The sequence below is a fragment of the Cuculus canorus genome, chromosome 11 (assembly GCF_017976375.1).
Source record: "Cuculus canorus isolate bCucCan1 chromosome 11, bCucCan1.pri, whole genome shotgun sequence".
Classification (NCBI taxonomy): domain Eukaryota; kingdom Metazoa; phylum Chordata; class Aves; order Cuculiformes; family Cuculidae; genus Cuculus; species Cuculus canorus.
Window position 1 is genome coordinate 211218 of NC_071411.1, and position 27213 is coordinate 238430.

General features: G+C 39.3%; 1 protein-coding gene across 2 annotated transcripts in view; it reads right to left on the reverse strand.

The window, feature by feature from the left end:
* Positions 1-27213, reverse strand: part of LOC104057207 (sodium- and chloride-dependent GABA transporter 3) — a 71658-nt gene that overhangs the window by 40052 nt on the left and 4393 nt on the right. For both annotated transcript variants that reach the window (XM_054076216.1, XM_054076215.1), the window contains exons 3-6: positions 26449-26583; positions 26142-26282; positions 24637-24727; positions 10307-10439 (exon numbers count right to left, since the gene is read on the reverse strand). In XM_054076216.1, the coding sequence (XP_053932191.1) occupies positions 10307-10439; positions 24637-24727; positions 26142-26282; positions 26449-26583 (500 nt within the window). The remainder of the gene's footprint in view (positions 1-10306; positions 10440-24636; positions 24728-26141; positions 26283-26448; positions 26584-27213) is intronic.

Sequence of the window (27213 nt, forward strand, 5' to 3'; positions counted from 1 at the left end):
ATAAATAAATAAAAGTCCAAGTCAAACCAAAACAGTTTCCTTTACAATGAAATGAAAAATCAACTCTATAATTCATTTTGAATCAATAAAAAAAAATCTCGATTTTCATTCCACTTTGCCATTCTTTTTACTGAATGGTAGGAGGAGAGATCGCTCTCAACTGAAAAATGCTTTAACAAGCCAAATTAATTATTTATAAGTTTCATTTCAGTATTAAAAAATTGGTGAAAAAATGTTTGTTTCCTATTTTTTTCAGCAAGAATTATTCTTTACACTGAGTCTGACTTTATGAACTTTTGAGTAATTCCCAAATTCCATTTCAACAACATATTCTGTATTCAAAAAACTGTCTACCTGCAGTCAAAAGTTCTAAAAGGAGGGAGGGAAAAACATGGTGGGAGGTTTGTCTCAGTGCTGGACCCTAGTGCTGTAGCAGCCTCTGCCAGGCCAATCCAGGCATCAGGTGAAATTAGAAAGCAGTGACAAAGTACCAAGAGCAGACGATATCAATGCACTGCAGCAGCTCACATTCCCAGTTGAAGTGAGTGAAAAATTCACTTAACATGATAAGCTATTTCTCCTCATAAATACTCCTTTAGCAGCATTAAGTTTTCTAAACATATTACTTGAAATTACTTCTTGGCTAATTACCACAGCTGGTTTTGTTTCCAGATTGCCCAGGACCACTGAAATCAAGGTCTGTCTTATTTCTGCTAAAATTGCTCTTCAAGCTTGCAGGTTAATTTGATGGGGTCTACAGGCCTCGTATTTAACCAAAAAAATGAACCGCCTACACCAAATGTAAAGCTAGATTTCCATGTATTTCTGTAAAACCCCCCGAATTTAACAGATACTGCTGCCTCCAAACTTTCCTTTGTTAGACTACCAAGAGAAACCAACCAGAAATGACCACAGGAATGGCCTGAGAAATCTCCAGACAAATGTCTTGGAACATAGCTGTATCTACTCCACAGTGCTGGTACATGTCTCACCACACTGCAGCAACACGTCGGGTCCTTGGTTATCCCCACTTCTCGACTTGGTGGTTGAGTACAATGAGAGGGTGCACAACTCCCCATGTTTCTGAAGGAAACTTGCTATGTGAGCAGAAGGGAGTTTCAGTGACTCTGCAGAGACTGCCCAGTCCATACATCTGGAACACTCACATTAAGAAGCTCTGCTTGGACAGATTTTCCCCTCCAGGTGGACATAATCAGTAAGGCCCAATCACAGGGAAGGAAACACACCAAAGTACACATGTAAAACTGACCACGTGCATGCACAGCTTAATAACGACCTCATAACTTACAAGGAATGTGCCAACAGCATCTGAAAAAGTGGTACTGATGATAATAGATGGGCTGGAACCTGAAAGAATATCTTTAAAACAAAGCTCCACGAATCTGTTCCAGACTGAAGAGGCTTTCATCAAATTCATAGTAAAATTTTACTCAGGCATCAAGAGAAAGGACTCACTTTCTCTAGATTATGACTTATGGAAAACTATTTGCATGATTACCCTAAGTTTATACAGTCTACAAGATAATGCATAGGTCTCCAGCAATTTTTGAAGACCCTGCCTGGCTTAGGACAATCCGCAATTTCAACACAGGCTGGGGGACAACGTGATTAGAGAGCAGCCCTGCAGAGGACTTGGGGCGCTGATCAACGAGAAGCTTGACATGAGCCAGCAACGCGCACTGGCAGTCTGGAAGGAAAACTGTGTCCTGGGCTGAATCAAAAGACATGTGGCCAGCAAGGCAGTGGAAGGGATTAACCCCACTAGTCTGCTCTCATGAGACTCCACCTGGAGCCCTATGTCCAGTTCTGGAATCCCCAACAGCAGAAAGATATGGAACTGTTGGAATAGGTCCAAGAGGCCATGATGATGATCCAAGGGTTGGAGCACCTCTGCTACCAGGATTGGCTGAGAGAGTTGGGGTTGTTCAGCCTGGAGAAGAGAATGCTCTGGGTAGAACTTATAGTGGCTTCCACTACCTGAAGGGAGCCAGAGAAGAAAGCTAGGGAGGGACTTTGTACAAGGACAGGTAGTGATAGGATGACGGGGAATGGCTATAAATTGTGAAGGGGGAGATTTACATAAGACATTAGGAAGAAATTCTTCACAATGAGAGTGGGGAGGCCCTGGCCCAGGTTGCCAAGAGAAGCTGCAGACGCTCCAACCCTAGAGGTGTTCAAGGCCAGGCTGGATGGGGCTTTGAACCAGTGGGAGATGCCTCTGCCCGTGGCAGGAGGGTGGAATTGGATGGGCTTTGAGGTCCCTTCTAACCCAAACCATTCTATGATGCTATGATTCACCAGTGAATCCACACGGTGCTAACCTGGCTGGCCTGAGAGGGACATAGCCTGAAGTAAGAAACTGCATTACTGCCAGACTGTTTCATCATTGCTGATGCATTTTTTGTGTTCATTAAGTGCCAAAGGAGGAGGGCAAGAAGACTTACTTCTTAAATCAGCAAATGCAACTCAAGTGCCACAACTTGAAGCCTTCCACTACTGCTGTTTCCTCATCTCCAAAAGTACACTATCCAACCTCGGTATCCATCCTACACTTTCCAACCACCTGAGTGACTTCAGAGGAGTTATCTTGATAATAAAAAGTAAAGGATGCAACAATTATAATCTCTAACATGCCTAAGAGTGTGCTATCACATTGTTAATACACTGCCAATGCAAAAATTCCAACAGTTGTAAAAAGTGTGCCCAAAATAATGTGAGGCAAGGGGAGTCTGCAGTGTAATTGTCAAGTACAGAAAGTTGCAGAAAACCCTTAGCAAAATGAGCACTATCGTTTGGCAAGCACATACAGCTCTGCCAGCGTACGTACAAGAGAAACCACCTGATGATACAATCAGGGCACTATTGTCCCTAGTACCTACAGGATGTGGCGGATTTTTTGTCTAGGGTTTTGGTGGGTTTTCTTACCGTGAAGAGGCTTTTGGTTAATTATTTTATCTGCACTACAAAGCAGCCAGCTTCAACTAGAACGGTAAATGATATAATGGCATCCTGTAATTATGATTATCTCAAGGAATAAAGTTAATTTATTGGTTTTGTCAACATTTGAGCGCACAAAAGGGAAGACCTGCCTTGTGGTTGTGGGCAGTGAGCAGAGGACTGAGAGAGATGAAGCAGACTTCAGCATCTCAGCTAAGGCTCATCACTATGAGAAAAAGTGTTTACGGAGAGCTCCCTTCAAGTAAGGAATTTGCAGAGCCACAAATATCTCAAAATTAAAGTCTGCTATTTAATCAAGTAAAAGCCAACTTCAAAAATCAATCAGGAAGAACTTTAAATATAAATTAGGACTAATTAATCAACTGAAGGTTTTTTCATTTTGAAGAGGTCTTTTAAAAGCTCAGGCTTTTATAAATCAAAGTTGTTCCTTTACAGAATCTTCCAGGATTTTCAGACTTGTGGATGCCACCGGGTTTCCCTTTATACTCAACCAGCCAGATACAGATATTAGTTACATGTATGCACAGAAACACAAACTCTGCTTAAATTACGTTTAATACGGGATGACTGTTCCCGATATAGGACAATCCCATTTCTATGAAAATAATTCACAGAGGGCAGGATTACCCCATACCAGCACCTGCATTTCCAATGCTGTTACTGTTCGCACGGGCCGGACTAGGGGGCTCAAAAGGTGCTGAACGAACTTGATTTCTTAGCTGCTCCAGCCAGGCCTTCCAGCTCTCACTGGGGCATCAGTCAGTAGGCTCTGACAGAGTCTACTGTTTGATGTGTAAAGCAGATAAAGATGCAAGGATCAGAACAGGGGATGATTTTTCTGTCACACAAAACATTTGTCAGATCTTAAATCTGAACTGGAATAAACTCAAAATTTGTTGCCAACTCAATCCTCTGACCCAGTAAAGATTCGCCTGCCCTCAGACCACTTACTGGATCTCATGTAATTACCAATTGCTCTGTAGAATGACTAATTTCAGGGAATCAATGTTTCCCAGTGAACTAGAGCGCTACCAGAACGTTCCTTATCATTCCCAGCTCAGACCCAGTTCTGCTGGGTTTTCTTCACTTGTTTTGGAAAAAAATCAAAACCTCCAACACTCCTTCTTCTCCCAGATGGCCATTTCCACTAAGGAAAAAAAAGATGACTGCACGCAGCCTGGAAAGCACATACGACACTAACAACCAAAAGGGCTGGAAGGTAAGGGCTTCTAGCTAGAGCTCTTCCTCCTTCAGGAGATAAAAGTGCCAGTCAGCAAAGATCTAATACAGCAGTTTGAATGTCCTGTCTGCAAAAAGGCCTTCACTAGGAAGGAAGCAAGAGATCAGGCACTGAAGCCAGCATCTGAGTTTTCAAATAAATGCATGACTACATCAGAAATTATTGATAACTGCAAATATTAAACCATGAAATATCAATACAATGGGAACAAGAAATTCCTCTGCAACTTTGCACCAAAACTAGTCACACACCAGTGTAGTGTCTCAGTCTTCCAGGCACCCAAGCAGATATGTTGGTGGCCAGCTGTAAATGATTTATGAGGTCAATCCTGCAGTTTTCGTGGAGTACTGCAGCATTATTTAATGCTAGGCAGTAAGTGCTGGGAAAAAAGTGATTTGTCAACAAGCAGGCAAAAAAGCACATCCCTGTAGCACACTCATACCTCTTCTTCCTCTTCTTTCTTTCTTTTGGTAATTTCTGTAATTGTGAAACTGCCTTGTGTACAAGACCAGGTGACCTGTAGAGGCTCTTCCAACTGAAATGATTCCATGATTCCATTGGGAGGTTTATGATTTTTAGAGAATAATAGAGACCTTACTGTTTATTATTGGAAACGGTGTGTGTCTGCACACAGGATGACAATTTTCTGTCATCCACTGAGGAACACAGGCCCTTATCACCATGGTGACATCTGAGAGATGTATTCACCATAAAGCATTTGCAATACTACTTGTGTATTAAGTATAATAACTATAACAGAAACATAATGATAGCCTTACCACTTAAACTAACAAGTATCCTTGTCCTTCAGACCCCAATTCTCCACATTTCCATGCCTTATGGCTATAGCATCCATTATAATGCAGTCAGTCACATCTTTATTTTATTTAAAGGCTTATGACACTGTAACTTCCCTATTAAACAGCCTCTAAATCCAGCCCCTGTGCCACCTCAAGGCTGGCCTGTAGGACACTTATCTGACACACTGTGCTGTGCTTTAACTGTGTTTTTGATCTGAGTTTCAGTCTGGGAAGAAGAGGTGGTATGACGTGCAGGAAGACAGGGATGATCACACGATGCAGACATTGGGCTGGAAGCCAGTGTGACTGAAGAATATGTTACAGCCACAGATTTAACTTTCTATCTTAGGCAACTGCTTCAATCTCTCTGCTCTACCTTCATCCCCTTGGTTCAACAGAGATCTCTTTTGTGCAGATTTCAGGGCAAGCTCTTTGGGGAAAAGAGCCATCTCGATGGGTTCGTCCAAGACTTGGTACACTGCGATTCTCACCTCAGTGAGGCACTCCAAGAACACATGACATGCAAACTAAACCACAAAAATATGTACTAACCTGAACTGAGGCGAGTCATCTCGGATAGCAATGAACACACACCCACAGGAAATAACTCACATAAGATGTTATTACAGTTAGATCCCTGTGTCAGACTGCTATAGCAGTGTCTTACACATCCTACATATGACACAATCAGGCTTCTACAGGGTATTTTGAGGTTTTGGGGTTTTTTTTTTAACCACATGAGTTTTTTTAATTGCCCAGCAGCAGAAGTGAATAGCAGGTACATGGCAGCCAGCTCACTTCTCAGGGACACATTTCAGTTACCAGCATAGCACTAGCAGCTGTCTGAGGCTGCCTTTGTTGCTCGTGGAGCTATTTGTTTCATTAAGCTTTCCCGTTCTTAAGACTGAGTTTGGATTCAATCCATGCTAGCTGACACCAGGGTGGCATACAGAACTAAAGTTTGTAAATCTCACAAAACAGCCTTGTAAATAAACCTTCTACTACAAAGACATCTTTACATTGTAGATAAAGCCTGTGCTGACTGCAGAAGCTAAAGAGCCTGCCTTCCCACTAGCAGGAATTCGATGCAATACTAATCTTTGCACGCAGTGCCATGGGGACCGATAGCTACGAACTACTTTGTAAACTGCTATGAATGAGCCAATCATGAAACTATAGAATAGCACCAGCCGAAGACAAAGTCCTAGGGGAGAACAGGGGACTCTATCTACCCTACTTCGGCTGAAGAAATAGGAAACAGAAGCATTGCTAAAAGAATCAGCACAGTAAATGGATACCATCTCTCTTGTTTCTGTATTCTAGTTGAGGGAGCAAGGAGATACCTCGAATGCTCTTGCTGAGTAAAAGATGCAAGTAATATTCCAAATATATAAACCAAGATCCAACAAAAGCAGTATCTGTAAGGATTTCTGTGCATACATGAAGAGATGAGGACATGGGAAACCACACAGTTTTGTAGAAGACAGGTTTGCAAAGCCTCAACAGTTCTAAATCACAGATACAGGCAGTGTGTCATGTATGAATAATGTTTTAGCCCTGACACATGTGCATCAACAACAATCACACTAAGCAGAACAATTCATATTTTGGCTCCTGTTTGATTTTCTTCTGTATGGCACTGTTCACTGATCAATTTTTGAGTGGGGGATGTGGTAACTTGTAAGGAAGGGCAGATTCTGTGAAAGGATAAATGAAACATGAAGAGGTCACATAGGAACAAATGACTGAAACTATTGTATTTCACCTATTTTATTGGGTGACCATATTTACTTTTGATAATGGGTAAAAGTGCCTAGCAATCTCAATGGAAAAAATAAACTTGTGTTACTTTTAGTCAATCAATACATTTCTCCTATAGAGGTACCTCCATGTCAGTCTGTGCCTTTTGGCTTCGCCTTTAATTTTCCAGCAAATTTCACTTCATCACCACTGCAAATACCACAGCTGGCTTTCTGCCTTCCTCACCACCCCTATTTCATGCATTAGGTTGACAAATAAGTGATGTGTCTGCCCCAAAACTTTCACATCTGCATGTGCCCTGAGCTGCCCTGCAGTGCACTGAAACATGCTTTGGACTTGCATGAGCTGCAGACCAGGGCTTAGATCCAGTCTAAGCAGGCATTCACAGAAAAGTGGATCTCCACTGCTAAGGTGAAGCAGGGAAGGTATGAAATCACAAAGATATGACTCTGATTTCAGTTTACTATTTCACAGTCTCCGCAGCTGCCAAACAGAAGTTTTGGAAAACCACTCAAGAGAGGCACAAAAATCTCCTTTTTTAACAAATCCAAGGTGTCCTTAAATGCTCAGCACACAGGAGAGGGGAAAAAAATAGCAGTAGCTGTTTTAAAACCTCACATAGTGGAGGCGGACAGCAGGAACTCTGCATGCATCTCATGAATGTTCTACTTTTTCCTTTGAATACAGAGATCAGTCTTGGACAGAGTGTTAAAGCCTCTCCATGAAGGGCTATTCTTTGCTATTGCTTTAGGCTAAAACAAAACACACTTCAGGAGATACAATCATTGCTGCCTAGTTCCTTTTCCTGGGCTCCTACAATGGACCCCAGTTTGGTTTTTTTTCTCTTCCACACATCTCTTTTTCTTATTTTTTCTTTCTTCTGTCCTTTACTCTTTCTTTCTGCCTCATTGAATTCATTAAGGCCTTTACATAGCCTGCTATTGAGAAATAAATTTTCTTTCAGATTTCTTTGGACTAGTGAGTAAGTGTTAACTGCTGGCAAGCAGGGCTTAACTCCTGATGGGAGGGCAGGGAAAAAGGTATGAAAAGTCCATATCCAAATGTGGGGTCTTCAAGCACAGGAGTTACCTTGCAGTGCCTTGGTGGTAATCAGCTCAAGTAAAACATCCCAATCTTAGAAGTTTGTCCACCTCTGTCATGCATTGGTCTTGATACTGGGTTATCCTTCTGTTGACATTTTCCACCAGTTAACATACTTTTTTCAGTTATTTTCCTTGGTTTAGGTCCACATCCAGTCCTTTTTGCACCACTGTAAACTAGAAGATGCTCTGACGCAAACAGACACCTACGGATCTGTTCACTCCTGGGGGGTTGGACTGGAGGAGTTCCACCCAAACCATTCTATGATAAATTTGAAAACTAGCACACAGATAACTTCAGATCTAAGATTGAACAATCAGTGGCAATAACCTCAGAAAAGGCACAAATACTACCTGAAATTACTTTGATGTTACACGTCTCTTGGAATGGAAAACTAAACTTTTTTGTGAAAAAGTGATGACTTTCAAGAACAGTAATGGAAAAGTATGAAACATCTCATTAACGTGCCATAAGCACTTCATTTGGAACTAAACTTTGTTAGCTTTAACATATTTAGTATCTTAGAATATTAAATATTCATAATCTGAGTAGATGAGTTCTGTGGTAGTAGTAGATGGAGAATGACAGTTTTAGTTTATGACAGCTTTTAAGACTTGGATTTTTTTTTTCACCATGCATTAAGATGCAGTGTAAAAAGAAGAAAAGAGTAAACCAGCCTCTTGAATATTTCACAGAACACACCTGTATCAAAACAGTAAGTCCTTCTCTCTCCTCCTTTATTTTGTCTGCTTCCCCTGTCCTTGTTCTCTCCAGCTATTCTGACCCAGACACCTTCCTTTGAAAATGTTTCCAAAAGTGATAAAACCTTCAGAAGTTTTCTGCTTTAAATAAATATCATTTAATTAAAATAATTCAAAGTAGTGTTTAGCAAAATAACCTAAACCCACTTTTACTATTATGATAAAACCCCAGAAGTTAATCTGCTATGTTTCCCTGAAGTTAGCATATAATAAATTCAATCTAGTGTGTACAGCTATGATTGACTGAGTGTAAATATGAACTTTTGCAATGCCAATATATCAGAAATGGAAACTGCAGCCCAGAAGACTGCTCTGTCATCTGTACTCCGGAGCATTTCATTCCTTTGTAGCAGTCAGGTGTTGTAGATGCTACGTCTTTGCCTCGCTGCTCTGGGGAGGCAGGGAGATGGCACCAATTTCCAGTGACTTCGGCTGTAATAAGTGGCAAGTGTAAGAATATTAAAATCCTTAAATACATCTAAAAGTATAAGCTGAAGGAATCTTGTGTAATACATTTCCAAAGAACAATAAAAATCTGAATGTAAACTGTAGGAATGCAGAAATGTAAACTACCTCATGTCTAAAATCACCAGAGGCTCTCCCTGTGTGCAGATTATTTTTATCAGGACTGTTTTGCAGAAGTTCAGCGCAGTTTTGCACCACCCTGCCTGTGTGCATGCATGTGAATTTCCAATACATGTTTTTCCCCCACCCTAGGGTCAGATTACACTATGGTAAAATAGATCTCCAGCTTAAGACATTTTTTCTGATGGAAAAAAGGAAAATGAGTTTTGCTCAGTTTCATTTCTCCACTGCCAGCTGTCTGCTCCTCAGACAACTCTGAAATTCCTTATGCCTCCTTGGAGTGCCAGCTTCAAAGACATGTGGACACTTCTCTTGTTATTCCCTTACATTACCTTCACTTTTCTAGATTTTTCTCTTTAGGTTTCTCCCCACCTTGTTCCTCTAAACTATTCATGCCTACATGTATCCCCAGCCAACCTTCCTCAGCATTTTTCCTGCAGTGACTTGATAGAAGTGGAGCTGCAGAAATATGTGTTCAAACACCGAGATGAAAAATGCAGTCCCAGATTGCCTGGCACTGTTGGCAAATACAGACAGAATTCAGCAAACAGCTTCAGCCAAAATGCTGATAGGAAGAAGGATGTGTGTGGCTGAGAAAGCTGAAAAATTTCACTCAGACATTTTCTACATTAAAAACCACTCTGTATTGCAAATATTTCATTTATAAACACAGACTGCTAAACCAGAAACAAACAGAAAAATCCAACCATGATTCCAAACTCAGCCATAAACAATTGAAAACAGAAAACCAGCACAACCCAGTTCCGATTCCAGAGTTCAAAGATTGGCCAGTAGTGTAGTCATTAAATTAACCAAATCAAAAGGAACCAGTCCCATATAACAGAATGAGGGAAAAAGAAAATCATTAAACCCAAGAGGAATAAAACAACACCAAGTATGACTGATTGCTAATTACCCAGTAACAATTTATATGCCACCAAGTACAGTTACTTACAGCAACCCAAGACACATGGGAAATCCTACCGTTCCCATTCGCACAAACGTAAATGCTGCCACAGGTTTGGAACACAAAAGAGTCATAATCAAGATGGCACACAGTTACACAGTTTTAGCCTCACCTTTCCAGTAGACTTTGTTCCTTTCCAAATGCAGAAATAGCAGATAGTCCAGGCAGCAAGGAGGCACAGTGCAAGCTCCCAGCGAAGATTCCCAATATGTTCAATACCATCAGATATAGCCAGCACCCTGCGTCTTCCAAGGGGGGGAAAAAAAAAAAAAAAAAAAAAGAGAGATGATAATATTGAAGTCAGCCAGCACCACATATAAAGCACTGGGCTAAACCAAACCAGCTCCAAACAAGGAGACTCCCGGATACTAGATACTGAGCACGCACCGTGCGGAGAGATAAGAGACGGAAGAAACAGAATACTTTCAGTGGATTTTACATCTGGTTAAAAATGAACAAATGTTTAATTTTTCCCGGTCAAAACAAAGTATAAATCATGTAAACATTGCTTTTGTACAAGGTAAAAGTCAAAGAAAAAAAACCAAAATTTCTTTGAATTAATAACTGACACAAATAAGTCCAAAATAAAGAAATTCAATAATGTTTTTCTCAATTGTATTTTTTAAAAAAAAAAGTTCAAACCTTTATTTTTACTTGTAACATTTATTGTCATAAATTTCATTTGCTAATTGAAACTATAATGTTAAAAATTTTCTTTTCAGATCTGTCAAACATCATGACATTTTCTAGATGTTTTTTTTTTAGAAAATGGTAACATTAAAACATTTTGGTAACCACCAAACACACCTCTTTTTCTGTGAAAAGCAGCCTGCGAAAATACGTATTGCATTTACTGTTTGAAAATAGAGTATTTGAAACACCAGCCACTCAGTTCTAAAAACAGAAGTCCTCATGTGTTTTAGGAACAACCCTCACAGCTCAGACACTGGGGCCAGGCTTCACTCACTAAACAAGAACAAGTGAGAGCAACGACTTCTTTTAAAAAAGAAAACAAGAATTTGGGAAGTAGTTAATGAGAATGATTTTTTTTTTTTTTTAATGTAAGAATTACTCTCTTCTCAGGGAGATGTGCTGTCCTTTTATGCCCTTTAATTTTTACTTTAACCAAACACTCAGATTAAAGAAAATGTAAGTTATTTACCAGCCCATCAATAAAACACAGGTACTCCTGGGTTTGTGGATAAAGAGGTTAAAAGCAAGAGCAAAAACTTATTCCTACAGTGCTCAGTGATTTAATGAATTCTCTTGAAATTTTTCGATTGCTCTTCACACTTGAAAGATATCCTATAGACAACTAAAGGAATTTATTTTCAGGAAACTCAATTTTCCACAATAATAAAAGCATGATTTATCTGCTATGTGAGTCAGAAGTTGATATGGATTGAAATTCCATACATTCAGAGATTTAGAAACACGTCATTATTTTTATATAACTTAAAGACCGCATTTGGCAATTTGCTAGTTCTATAAACAAAACTATTTGTTTCAGTCATTTGTGCGTTTCATCAGCTTAATCAAATGTCTCAGGGACTGGCCATGGCTCATTCCGTGTGCATTTCCATAAATATATTACAGAATCACAGAATGGTTTAGGTGGGAACGGACCTCAAAGCCCACCCAGTTCCACCCCCTGCCATGGGCCTTGAACACCTCCAGGGACAGGGCAGCCACAGCTTCTCTGGGCAACCTGGACCAGGGCTTCCCCACCAAATACAGGTATTTGCACAGAAGATGACAGTTGATCAGCAGCAGCTCAACTTCTACCTAAAAGCTGCTATGACCTTGCCCAAATTACACAGGTAACAAAAAGAGACAGCATAGCTTTCTCTCTGCTTCCTCCTCTTCTCACCACTGCAAGTCCTCTATACTACCTTGTTCTCCCCTTTTAATGCAGGGAAGGAGAGAGAAAGAGCAGTAAAATGAGCACTGAAAGAGATGTGTTTGATTCAAAATAACAAGCATTTGGAAAAGAGTTCTACAACAGCCAGGATGATGGTTGTTTCCACCAACATTTCAGCAATTGTGATTGCACACAGTAAAGCAGAGCAGAAGGGAGTAATCTATGCAGATTGCAATGGAAAGAGTTTGCAAACGCCTCATGAATGCTGTAAGTGAAACTACTCTTGAACAGAGGGTATCAGTGACACTCTAAGCAACCCCTGGCATCAACTCCGTGGTCTTGTAAAACAAGGCGATGAGATCCTGAGACAAACTACAAACTTACAGTGGTTTTATATTCCAATTACGAGATGATATTAAAAGTCAAAAAGAAAACCAGTGATTTTTCTGAGCACAAGGTGCCCTAGTTAGGTAACTAGAGAAGCCTGACAAGTCTCAGGAAAAACACAGGATATAACTGACACAGCCAATTTCTATAAGTGAATCAGACTCATAGGTTAAGGGATGAGTTCAAGACATTTCTCTGTGCTAAAACTTTCCATCTGTAAAACTGGAATATCCCAGGAGGGGTTAGAACACCAGCAACCACCTGACTTAGCAAATCTGCCAGACACAATATAGAAAAGCCGACAAGTTCAGTAGCTGCCTCCTAGATTTTGCTTCTTGAACTCTGCACATTTTCCCAAAGGAATCACGCTTGTCTGTCCTGAACAGCGCTATTATAAAATACAGATAGAAGCTGGAGAGCCTGTTTTCACTTCAGCTGGTTTGGCTCATACTTGTGCAAATGAGGAAAAAAAAAAAAAAAAATCTTTTTCCTTGCCTGTCTCAGAGGCTGGGGACCTTTCACTAAATCTAATCCTACTAGAGCTAGGGAACTTTAACTAAATTCCCCCAAAACTACATGAGAAGAAATACCCTAACAGCCGTTTCATTGGAATATCTTGAAACTTCATCGCTAGAATTCATGCCTGCCACTGGCCTAAGACCAGAATGTGCTCACCTTCCAAGGAATACTACGAACACCTCTGCCTCGCAGGGCACTAAGGAGAAAAGACACTGGCTTCAGGAAGAGGTTACCTAATGTTCCCTTAATAGATGCAAATGTCTGGAAATCATCACAAATTTAAAGAAATAAAAATAACCAACAAGGCTGATAGACAAAAGTCAGGAACCCCGTAGCTGCGAGTACCAGGTGGACGCAGCTGTAGCTAACCAGGTGAATTACTACGGAATATAAGATCACTGGTTATTACAAAGCCATTTTAAGCAGAGTAACTTTGAGGGTACCAAGTTTGCTGCCAGCAGCTTCAGACTATGTGAAACATTTGCTGTAAAATGATTTGTCCTGCATGGAGTCTGAAGATACCAATCATCTATTTTTGGCCCTCAGAGAAAAGACAAAGGGATGAGAGCTTGAAAAGATTTATTTTAGGTATTGTGCTTGGTTTTCTGTTGTTGGAGGTGTTTGGGGGCTTTTTGTTTTGTTGTTTAAAAACACTCAGCAGTCCAGGTTCTTGAACTAGCCTGGGAAAGAAGCCAGGGGACTGGTGGTATCTGAGCATATTGAACAAATATTGAGGGCCACAAGCTCCACTGGTATTCAGGTTACCATGGAATGCAAAGGTTAATTCAAACTGGAGCAAGGCTTTTCATTCAGTAGTAGCAAACTATTAATTCTACACAGAATATTTTCCTAGTAAATAGAAAATGGAATTTAAACTAGAGTGGATACATGATGCGTCTCACACCCAAGGCACACTATGTTTCAAGGTTTCACCACCTCTAGTAAGACATTTATACCTTGACTAAATGCTGTTGAAGAAAGATCTTTACTTTTCTTCCCATACATAACACAGAAAAGAAGCGATAAAAGTTACAAGAATCTAATGAATAAAGTTAAATTTAAGCGGAATAATAGGACATGCACGTGCAGGCTGGCATTCTTTATGTTTCTTGTTAGCTGTTGGAAATGGAGATGCTTGTTCACAAGGTTATTTACAAGCAGACTGAACAAAATCATGACTTTATTACTACAATATATTTATCCTGGTCATAGCTTATAGTGCCAACTGTTGTATGCCTATTGTAAGCTTACAGTTTAACTGGAATCCATACAGAAGTGTTGGTATAAACAAATAAACATGGAGAGAGTCTGGGGATGAGAAGGGATAACGGAGCCACAGAAAAATTTCAGCATGCTGCAAGTACACATAAAATATCCACAGCAAGAAACTACAGACCGCACATCACGACCTCTTGCTACCTGCATTTGAGGAATATACCGTCGCTAATGGTTTCCTCTGTTCTTTCAATCAACATCATTAAACATGTTTATGCCTGAGCAAAATTTAGAAAGATCAAATCCCACGAGGATATTATTTCAAACGGTATTATATTCTAACTGCAAATGCTTTTAACTTGTTTGTGGCTGTACTAAAACACCTTTCAATGTAGCAGTTCAGTACCTCTGACGGGACCAAAGGACCCTACACTGTTGGAATTGCTGCAGAGACACATATGAGGTAACTGCTACTTCTGACTACTCCTAGCTTAAAAGTAACCGTTTACATCCAAATTTGAAAACTGATGTTTTGAAAGCTTACAACACTACACTCTCAGCTGGGGGAACACTACATTGTCCTGAGAAAGAGCATTGTTATTAAAGTGTTCCAATATGCGAAGCTGTCCCAGGCTTTTGGGTAGAAAGAGGATTCACTTCGGCCAACACATTGTTGGAAGGAATGTACCAGGAGTACTTATTGCATTATTTCATGATCTGGAAACCTGAATAACAGATTCAATCTATTTGAGGAAGGTCCCTTCATGTTCCCTCTCTGATTTGGAACAGTTTCTAAGACATAATTCTTTAAATAAAAAAAACCCAAAACCCAACAAAAACAACCCAAAGAGACGAAGAGCATCTCAAGGACACTTCTCCATCTGTATTTGTTCAGCTAGGAGCATAGTTGGCAATGTTTCTTTGTGCTCTGGGACAGACCTTGTCCTCAGAGCATTCTGTGGTGAATGAAAGAAAAACAAAATGAAGCCACTATGCAGCAGTGGTACTTCTGTACAGTGGCCTTTCTTACGATATGCTTTGGTATGCTCCTATGCTCCTCTCATCCCCACAGATTTTCAGATCCAGTCCATATTCAACTTGTGAATCTCATTACTGAGCTCCTGGTACAAAGAAAGCAGAAAATATCTGAGTGCCAGTTCTGCATAGATAACCCATCAGTTGAGTAGAAAATTATCAACATCCTCCAGACACCCTCTATTCCTGTGTTCAAATGAGTTCAGGTTTCTATCCAAAGACATGTTTCCTAAACCCTCATCCTTCTTTCCCTCATTGCCTTTCATACAGTTAATATTTTCAAATTTTTGTGCGAACTTATTGGTTTGACTATTTCACATCCAAATGTATTCAAGTATTATGTGCAAGTATACAGTTTCTGACACACAGAAACTTGAGCAGATATTAACTGAATTCTGAAAATGGTGGGATTCAGATTCTACACACCAGAATCCTCTGTGGGTACCAGAGAGCTACCAGCATCCAAGTTTCCGGTAAACATCTGCACAAAGACAATCACACTGCGGATTGTTGCACTGTCAGATGCTCATTAGTAGATTCTACAGTTAGCAGCCATAAAATCAGCCTCCTTTGTATGACCATAGCAATTGCAGTACTTCCAGACACACTGAAAGGCCGAGATGTTTGCCAGGGACACACAGAGAAGTAGAAGTTACACTCATTTTGTCAGAGATCAGAGGCAGCTGCTTATCTTGTGTATTTGTGACACATTATTTTATCGAGAGTGCTCACTCTACACCTATAGCAAAGGCTTCAAAACAGCAATTTTTAATTATTTCCCCACCAGCCACATTTGTCCTCTCTTGTCTGAATCACAGCAGCTTTCCCACCATTAGACAGAGAACTTAAAATCCTGAATGCTGAGGCTCACTCGACAGCACACCCTCCCCAGGCAGCAGTTCTCCAAGTTCTTCTGTAACTCTTCCAACTGCAAGTGGCTTTGAAGGGTCTCTCGTGTAGTGAAATTGCTCTTTTAATTCTATGGAACCAACAGCCCTGCTGAACAACACTAAAGTTCTCCTGTGCTGAAATGTTTTCAGGAAGCTGTGACATTTCCCTGCAGCTGTCAAATCTGTGCTAACTGGTGTCTAATATGGAAGAAAGGCAGATCCACGCACCCAGACTGCATAACTCAAAGGTGGGCAAGGAACAGCTGAGAAGGAACAAGCACATTGGAAAGAACGCTTATTTCAATAGTAATAATACATAAACATATAGGTGGTAGTATATATATAGACTCTTGCTTAAGCCAAGAGTCTCCCATTTACTGACCAGATACACTAAAACCTCACAAAGTAAGAAGTAACAGCTAGGAGAAGGTGAGCTTACCAAAATTACATGCTTCCCACCTTTCTTTGAATACAGAACACTTTTCTCTCATGCAGTAAAACCCCCAGTATTAAATAGGGTGTATAAGGTGCTAAATATTTGAGATAGAGATACCCATTGTCCTACATACTCATAACTTCTGATAATGTTACTTATATGGTAAACTTACAAAATCTTTGCTGAATGCAAAGGATATAAAAATTTGAAACCAAAAGGTTAACAGTTTACTTACTATACACCTCAGGATTTTTTTTCTAAATATATATACACTATACAAGGTAAAAAGAAGATTTATCTGTTAATAAAATGAAGGTAAAAGAGGTAGTCTTGTTACTTCCTGAGTCAATTTATTATGGCATTTATTACTCACACTGTTTTCCACTGTTTCCCTTCTCTGGTGTGGTTTATTACCTCTTGACACAAGAAAACATACAGATTGGTGCAAAATTGCCTTATGCATAAGGTATAGCAACGTTCTACATACTAGCAAAATGAAAGTTGTGAAACATTTCTCAGTTTTAAAACATAAATCAAACACCCTATTCCATACTTTGCTGGACTGTTTATTAAAAGGTAGCAGCCAAATAAAGTAAAGGAGATTTTCCAAGCTCCACTGAGTAGCCACAATCAACAAAATGAAGAAAAATTTTGGTTAGAAGAGAACTTACCTGATGCAGGGCTTTGACAAAAATGTGTAGGAGTCCTCTGCCTTTTACCAGAATGGAACATACATTTCAACAGTGACAACCCTTATAATTGCAAGTCCCAAAATATAACATATACTACATACTACTCCCATACTACATGTAATATGCACTGCATTGCCTACACAAATGTCAATATTTAGTAACACATATGACACAGGCTGCATATTAAATTGGTTCTGATCGTACTTGCATCTGTATTGTGCAATCTTGAACCTTAGTAGGAGCAGTGGAGACAAGTGTTAAGAGGGGACATGGCACAACTGGCCTGTGCAGGAACCCTCATTTGGCTGGCAATCCTGTGGAGCTCTGGTTACATGATGATGTCATGGGAAGGAATGACCTATTAATACCACACAGTAGGCATGTACATTCAAGAGAATGTAATGCCTTAAAAATAAATCTTTCCCCTCAATATTTTAACCTGTAGGAAGCTAAAAATGGGCTGATTGTGTTCGTTTTTTTTTCAGCAGTGTGGCAATCACTGACACACCTCCAGAAGAAGCATGGACATAATCATGAAGCTGAAGAAAGGTGATCGATCTTCCAGTGAGTTTGTTGCAGATTTAGTTGCTAAAAGTACACGTACTTCAAAATGAGTGCTAAACTCCCACTGGAAGTCAACATAGCTGACATTTACACCATTCTGAAAGTTATACATGCAGAATTGACAAAGGATACAGAATCCTTGTCGTGTACAAACCTCTCTCTTAAGTTTTTATGTAAATTCTAAAATAGGAAATATAACTTACCTGCAAGGCTTCTAGAAGCGCTACAAATAATCCTTGCCAGATATTGCTGGATACCCACTTGGGCCATCAGAGCTCAACAGTTAGAAAGATGTATTTCAGCTCTTACAAGTACTTAAGAATCTATAATAAATTCTCTCAAAATATGAGAATTCTTTTCCGGAAATCCACTTAATTCCATACTTGGCTTTTTTTTTTTTTTTTAAAGCAGCAGACAATTCCCGGGGGTAAGATTAGTGAGAATCCCTCAGCTAAAGCATTATGCATAGCTCTAAAATATTTACCTCTTATGGCATATTCTCTGTGACATACACATATCAGAATGAATTATTCCTAGTTGAACAGCATTCGCTCCTGCTCAGCCTAGTTCCTTCTTCTTCAGGTCCTGAAGAAGGGTTGAATGTTGCTTCCATTCATGATCCATTTTTAAACTTTTAAGAATGATCTTGCTTCAACACACTTCCCTCTAAAATATCTAGTACTGCTTGCTAACAATGACACGTTGGTAGAGTTGAAATCATTAAAAAATAGCTGTGAAAGGGACTTTGGGAGAATACCAGTCACCTCCCTTTCCACGCAGAGGATAACTATGCCTGCATCATCGTTTCAAGACCTACACTGATTAATACTCTGCAACCTTTATAGGAATGCCATAGCAATATTTAATGAGTCTTCCTCAGAAAGTTCTCTTGACACTGCAAATCAATCTCCTTGCTGCCACAGAAGAATACAGTGGAAAACAATGAAAAAAAATAATAAAAAAAGAGTGTGTTCAATGTACTTTTTTTTCACAACAAGAACATTTCTCCTATGAGCATTTAATGAGCAAAAACCCTAAGCAATCATCCTTTCTGTTAATACTCTAAGTCTAAAAAGCCAAAGTCAGGAAATAATCCTTAGAAGTATCTAAACCTTTTTCTTTCTTTTTTTTCTTGTGATGATACCTATCTCAGGCACCCACCCAAGAAGCAAGAGGTCAGGAACCCATCCTGTACGCCAAGACGAGCTAACTTTTATAAAATTAGAACAAGTTCAAAGGGAGATGGCGAAATTCCCACCCAAGACAACACATTCCAGGAAGTGGAACACATGTACTCCATTTCTTGCAAGCAAAATACAACGAAGAGAGCCTTCTAAACACCAAGTCATTAAGGCAAAGACAACAAAACATTATTGCTTTTTTTTTTTAATAATTCCCTCAAACGTGGATGCAAGTGCACAAAATCAAATGTTTTGTTTAGAATGAAATAGCAATTACTTGTTTCAAGCAAACATTATGATGCCTTCAATTAAAGTAACTTTTTATCTTTGGACAAAGCTGACTTGCATACATTTTCTTGTTTCTTAATTGACACAAAATTTGCGCAACCTCAATGATAAATAGCATGAAAAATGGCTTAGGCCTCTCATACTTAGCACTTTGATTCTTTCTGTGGCTCAGAACCCCTTATGCAAAATGGGAACAATGACCTCATTCAGATTATGTGAAGGTAAACTGATGTGTAATTAATCAAGAAAACTGATTGCAAAGCCACTGATACCATGAACAGACTATGAAGCCTTGATTAAATTAATACCTTTGTCAGCAGAGCAGGAAACCAATAGTAATGAAAATATATAACATAAGAAAATGAACAAAGAGAACAAACTACTGAATACTTGCACAGTTCTGGCTCCCTGACCATTCTCCTGCAAGAATAAAGCAGATGTACCGAAAAATATTAGGCAGCCCCAACTAAAGATGATCATATTCACAAAAGACGCAAATTTAAAATTGCCCAATCTTACTTCTACTATTTGCTAATACTCAAATACTTGACTTTGCATCTTTTAATGTATTTTTTCTCTCCACAGTAAAAACACTTAAGACAAAAACCAAAGAACATGGAAGTCCACTTGCCTGGTTTATGGTAATGTTTATCCCTCAATATTAAGAAAGTGATTTAGCATTTTGACACCTATCCCAATTACTTCTTTCAACTGAAACTGGCAAAGTCAGTATTTGTGAGGCAAAACCAGATAAAACCTCGCGTGACTCCAAACAAAAGTAATTTTCGCACTGCCTCTTACAAACTGAACAGCAATGAGAAAGTCTGGCACATCTTGATGTCCTATGAACCATGCACAAAGGGCACAGTTCCGAGGGGTGCTGAAAGTCTCTAGTACTGAACCCTGCAAGATCAGGCCCAACTTGCTAATGACTTTTCATAGGGCAATGGGGATTAACCACAACATGGCTTCTGCAGTCATTTGCAGCCTGAATGAAACAGGAAAAACTCTCTTTTTGACTTTGCGAGGCAAGGGGTTGTGCCTTTTCCTTTTCACTAAGAATAGACCCTTTTCTTTTCCCTGGACAAAACATGTTTTTTCTCACTAGGCTTTACTTGGAAATGCTAAGGATGTCACCTCCTTCAGAGAATGACAGGCCAACAACTAGACCTTCTTTTACAGAGGACTAAGTTGTTGTTATACAGCCAATAAAGAACTATTGAGATGGAATCGACCACAAAGCCATGGGTCCTCTGTCTGTCTAGCTCCCTTCTCAGGCACTCGAAACTTCAGATTCCCATCCATGGTGACAGACTGGAGGAGCAGCCAAAAGTGCACAGAGACGTGGCTGCTGCCCCCATACCTGCCAGGCAACTTCCTCTCTTAGGGAAGCATATAGACAATGGGGTAGAGCACCTGCTCCTCTCTGTTCTGTTTCCCAGTCTATAAATACAGCCTCATCCACAGTCACAGCTCTCTTTCATGGGACTGCTTAAACATATCGAAAATTACCCAACACCTCTACTATTACTGCAGCTATCACTATTAACTACTTAAAGTTTAGACATGAAAAATTCTATACGTCATACCTTGAAATTATTATTATTTTTTTCTAAGAAAAACCTTGACCAAGCTATCCAATTTGGATTAGAGAAACGCCGTAAGTGGCAGTTAACTGGACAGTTGCTGAATGCTACGCACCACTAAGAAATGAAGAGTGAAAGTTTCAGACTATTACCTGCCGTTGTTTAGAAGAAAGCATCAGAGTTTGAATAATATAAAGTGAATTTGATCAATTCAGCAGCTTACCCTAGAAAACTGCACATGCAGATGGAATGTTACACTTAACAGGGCAAGGTCTTTTTAAGTAAGGTAAGAAATCCTTCAATCTCCAAATTTTTCCCAGAGTTGTCAACACTGATAACTGTAGTCAGCGGCTAGTCTGCTAACTCAAATGAAGTTTTAAAACTTTAACATGGACAGACATTCCTAATCAGGAAAACAAGTATAGTCCAAACTCCCAGACTCTGCCTATTGCTCCTTCATCAGGATCAGACCATTTTTTGCTGTAGACCTATAGAGAAGTTGTTAGCAATTACAGGCTCACAAAAATATTTCAAATTTTGAGGTCCTTGCACATAGAATAAGATTCTCTGAGTGTATCAAAAGGAGAATACAACCTACTGTAGCATTTCTCTTTAGTCTTAACTTTCTTTTTCTTTGAAATATCAACCAATCCATCCCTGACAACGAACAGGCCTTCACTCTGTGTGATCCAGCCATCAGAGATGGTGGAGAGTGTTGGATTATCAGAGGAAGAGAGTCCATACCTGCGAGGGCAGCATAGAATCAGGATCCTCTGTGTGGACCTCAGGAAGAGTAGCTACTCGTCTGCATGCCAGAAAAGCTTCATGGAACTGCAAAGTACCCTCTCAGTAATCACTGCGCTTGGGTGAGTTTGACTTCAGCTATAGCAGTAACCAAGGCCACAGAGGCAATAACAGCTAGAAATGTTTCAGCAGACAGCTGAAGCCTTTATCTGCAATCCTGAAACCAACCAAGGATTTAGATTTGCTTCCAGTCGTGAATAAAGAAGGGCTGAGCCTTCTAGGGCAGATGATGGAAAAGACCTAGTAGTGCTAGTTAAAAGGGGGAGGGAACACAGACAAAAAAAAAAAAAAAAAAAAAAGACTCTTTTTCAAAGCCAGAAGTAAAGTCATCTTTTGGGACCTGGTGTATTTATGCACACACACACAAAACCAAATCCAGCTTGTGCCCCTGCTACTGACCTCTGCTGGCATTTACAGAATGCCAGGCTACTCTGCTGTGTGATATAGAGCAGCCTGTCTACCCCTCATCATCATTAATTGAGTCAGAGCACTGGGCTTGAAACACAGCGCACTGCCAAAACAGTAATTTGTGCAAATATGGAGTCCTACACAAGCATTTGGGGTTGGGTTTTCGTTTTTTTTTTTAATTTTTTTGTTTTTAAATTAAAAATTTAAAATTAATTTTAAATTAAATTTAAAAAAAAAAACCTGAAGATAATGCGACTACTCTAGAAGGCTGTGGTAATGTGATATAATTATCAAAGGAAAGCTGTAACATCAGCCCAACAGTTTACAAATGCAGTATTCAGTTCTACATGCAGTGAGATGGCATACAGTAAGCAAATAGGGTCACTACTCACAATAATTGCCACTTTAATTCACAGATTATCTCAGATGGTAACAGACAAAATACAAATCAAATGAAACCCACAAATCCCAAACTTTTTTCCCCCAGCTGACCTTTACATCATAAATTGGCTTTATGTGGCCACAACTTAGAGGAGTTTCAATGGCAGACTTGACACCGCAGAGAGCAAAGAGTAAAGGTTATGAATGGTGTGATTGTTCATAAGGAAACCAGGGCTCCCTCCTTCCCTTCACAGGCATCAACTGAATAAAATGTGAGGAACCTGGTCATTACGCAAATTAATTCAGTGCTGTGACTGGTTACTGCAGCAATGAAGATTCTCTCCGATTAACCACCAAGTTCTGAAAACAGGAGCAGGCATCTGCTCTGCACAGGCTACCCCATGAACTCTCCTTTCACTATATGTTTCACAAAGAGCTTTTCCATACATTTATGATTCCTGATACTACAATTTATAAAGTAGAGCAAAAATACGTGAACAAGACCTCTATCTCAGTTAAATAACATTTCTGGGAATGTTTATCTGCAGACTACAAGACAACTTACTGGACAAATTAACTAGTTCAGTAACAGATTTACTATGTGGTAACTACTCTCTGATCTACACTGCCCATCTACACACAAGGAGCGCTACTGTGCATTTATGTACATTTAAGGCATAACTTAATTATAATCTTCTGTTCTTTCTTATTAGTTATTTTAATGCAAATCCAGTCCTGATACTTAATAAAGCTCATTCTTCCACTTCTAAACTAGTTTGTCATATCTATTTTAACTTTTCAAGTCACGCCAACTTAAATTTTAACAATGCAAACACCTTCAGCAGGAAGAGTGTACATTTGTTTTCACAGTGGGTAAGACTAGTGCTGGAGAAAATACTTTGCTCATTTACTCTAACTATATGAAATCTTAGCTGTAGTGATCCCAAAGAACTATAAGATATTTTTGTCAAAAACAATGAATTCATAGCAATAAGAGATGCCATCTGCGTGCTTGTTTATTCTCAAACGTTAGCTGGGCAGTGGGTAGAGTAGGTATATTTTGATTTAGCATGTTAGGCGTTCAGATTATCCAAAATTTTAATGAGAGAAGTGTATGCATTTTTATGCCTCATTCAGATTTAATTTGTTTGGGTTTTCTTTTCTTATTCTTAAGCAAAACACTATTACTTCCTGAAGCAACAACTACTATCCATAAGGTGACGGTAACTGGTATAGCAAGATAAAGAGGTTCAGACACAAAGACAATAGCACAGCACATACTAACATTCAAGAAAATGACGTCTGCATAGAGTTCTCCATTCAAGGATAGTCTGAATTTACAGTCCTTTTGAAGCGTAGCTATTGCTGTCCCGAACATAAACCAGAACTCTGAACACAAAGCCTCAGAATGAGGCTCTATCTCAATAACAACATTAAAAAGATTAGAATGGGCCCTTAAAAACTTTCAGTAACCCAGAATTTTGCAATACACTGAACTGTGAGATGACTTAGTTTTAAAAGCAGCATTCCATTTCTGTAGCTGTCCTAAAACACACTACACACTGCAAGGAATAAATACACGACTACACATGCACTAGTTAAATTTTTATAGTAAGAAAAAATGTGTGTCATCACAAAAGCAGACTATATTTGTAGAGATATAATTCTCCTCTATTACTCTAACTACAAATCAGGAGCAAGGAGACACAAGAGAGTTAAACTCTCCTATTATTACAGCTTAACAACTAACCCTTACATAGTCCTTTAAAAAATAAATGAGATACAGAAGCCACAGTATTATTACCTCAAACAAGGAAGAAGATGCAAATCTCAAACTCTTAAGAAAAGAAATGTCCTGGAAAAAAACCAAGAAATATTTAAATATTTCTTTCTTTCACCTCTGTCTCCTCATTAGTATGGGTTTGAGGTTCTTTCCTCCAGCAGCAGGAGCCAAGCTCCCAAGCAAGTGGCACACTTTGTTCTATGTTCTTTCAGGATATGGAATTCCTTTCCTTGTATCCTCTAAAAAAAAAAAAAAGTGAAAACTCTCACCCTGACTCTCTCTGGCTGAAAATTTCCACGTGAACTCACATCACTAAGTGTTACAGGGTTACATGATACCTAAACACATATAAATGATCAACATATTAGAAGATAACAAATAGTCTAATCAAACAAAGTTTATGTGCACTTACTCCCAGAATTCCATCACTGGAGAAGTGGCATTTTGTAAAGAGACTTGACTGCAGTTGGTCATATTAAGTTTTTGAAATTCCACACAGTTTTCTATAAAAGAACAAAAAAGAGATTTCTATATTGACATGCAAGTACATTTCTTCTTATGCATCTTCTAGTTTATGCATCTTGAAAAGCTCCCATTCTGTAATACATTTCCGCTGTGTGGTTAAAGGATTTCTGGGTATGTTAAATGCCACAGCTGCTACTTCTGTAGAGCAGTACTTTGGTCATCATATCCCACGTCTCTCCCAGAAAAATAACCACGCAGTATGATACATTCTCTGGTAACACTTTACAAAGGCACAGCTGTGATCGCAAGGGCCAATAAAATATTTGGGGGAGGAAAAGGTCACTTTGAGAAACCAAGGCAATTGATTGGGAATTACAACACACTCCTACTCTGGCCGCTGGTTCAAAGGCTAATGGTAACAACTGGCTTATGAAACACTGCTAGCAATGAGAATCCACTCTGGATTAACACAGCATGGGGAGAGTCACTCTAGATTATGATGATGATCTCTAACATTAGAGAAAGGATGCCAAAGCAGCTCAGCATTGTTGAGGTGACACTTGGTATTTGAATAGTGATCAATACTGGCTGCCAAAGCTGATACTGAAGTGCTCCATATCCACTGGGCCCAAGACAAGTTCCCTAGCCTAACCTGAGCCTCAAGATTTCAGCTAGCTTTAAGTGTGCTCAAAGAATATGAGAATTGCTGACAGACAGTGCAATTTGTACATGATGCGAAATCAGACAGTAATAAAAATAAATTAAAAAATAAAAGCTTCAGGAATATGGAAATATGGGCATCAGTGTGTATTCCTGCCACAGATGTTTGCAATCTTTATGTGCAATAAGCAGGGCATTGCAGATAAAAATATCCATGAGAGGACAGGTGCAGAGCCCTACACTGCTAACACAAATACACACCTCATCTTTCATCTAAGAGGCTGCTTTGCACACAGTAAGGATTATTTATCTGACTAAAGTTTCGTAAGTAGCTTGATGAACATTGTCCCTCAACATTCAGCATTAAAAAGAGCGAACCCAAAGCTCCACACGTAATATTTTCTCCTCCATTTAAATTTCAACTGATTTCATCTCAGTGAAAGAGCAAGTCATCAGCTCTTCAGCAGAATTCACTTACTGTATTCAGGCAGAATAGATATGATTGCAAATGAGAGTCTTGGGATTTAACCAGAATACCTTACAGAATTAACAAAACCCAAAGTTGTCTTCTGCTATCTGACATGATATTCTGCATGAACAAATGCTTATACAGTGACCTAAACTGAAAAGGTATAAATCAGTCTTCAGGATTCCTTTGTGACTGTGTAGTGTGATGTGACTGGCCCATTTCCACAGACTTTTCTACCAGAATAGTGTTGTTCCTGACATTTTGATATATGAATCAACTACTTGCAACTATTTGCATAGCAACAATCTCTACTGAGGTCATACCTGTATTCCAGTCATGCCCACAGGTTGCCCAAGGAAGCTCTGTAGTAAAGCAGTTAAACAAATAGAAGATGGCCCACGCTAAAATGATGATGTAATATACATTTAGATGTGCCTCTATAACTTGGGTAGCATATCCGATGCCTAGAGAAAAAAAAGTGAGACAGAAGAAAGATTTTACTTTTCAGGTAATTTTAAAAGAATTACTTACTGCTTGAAGTTAAGATATGCTTAAATTTTTACACATTTATTTTATTTTACTTCATATTTAACGCATCTTCTTGTGGCAGAACACAGAACTGTTTATTACCTTCAAACAGGGGGCAAACTTTCCTCCAGCACGTAATGCCTCCTTCACTAGTAAACTGACCCAAAGCCGTCTCCAAGAAAAACACTGGTATTCCACAGCAAATGAAGAAAACCACATAGGGGATGAGGAAAGCACCTACAAGCAAACATGGGTGGTGGTGGTATTGGTTACAATGAATACAGTTTCTTAGCAGCATAGTGAGAAATTAATTTTCTTTATAAAGGAAGGTTCAACTATCAGCCACCTCTCAGGCCTTGTGCTGAAAGTACAGGAAGAGTTTACTCCTAGCCCCCAATATCACATGTTAACCTGTAAGCCAATGTCACAGACAAACAAAGACCAGACCAAAGTTCCTCAGTGTACACTGAATTCCGCTCATGTCTCTCAAACACAGAAGAGACCACAGTCTTGCTCAGTCACAGATAGTTCTGCTCTGACCATCACCAAGTCAGTCTACCCTATGTTGTCTTTCTCACAGTTCTCAAGAAAGCAGGAATGAAGAAGTGTTATGAAATTAAATCCAAGAAGTCCTTTGCATGTTATTTAGATAAGCCTAATGATAAGGACCATCAAGAAAGGCAATGATGAAACAAACTTAGGAGAACAAATTTATGATGATCTACAGGAAACCAGGACTTGGCCTTATCAGCTAGAAACATTAACAGAAAACTAGGAAAATAGCAAAGCATCAACATTTTTGTTAGATGCTGACAGTGAACTCCAGCACAGATAACAACAAAATCTTCTCTGAATAATACATAGAAG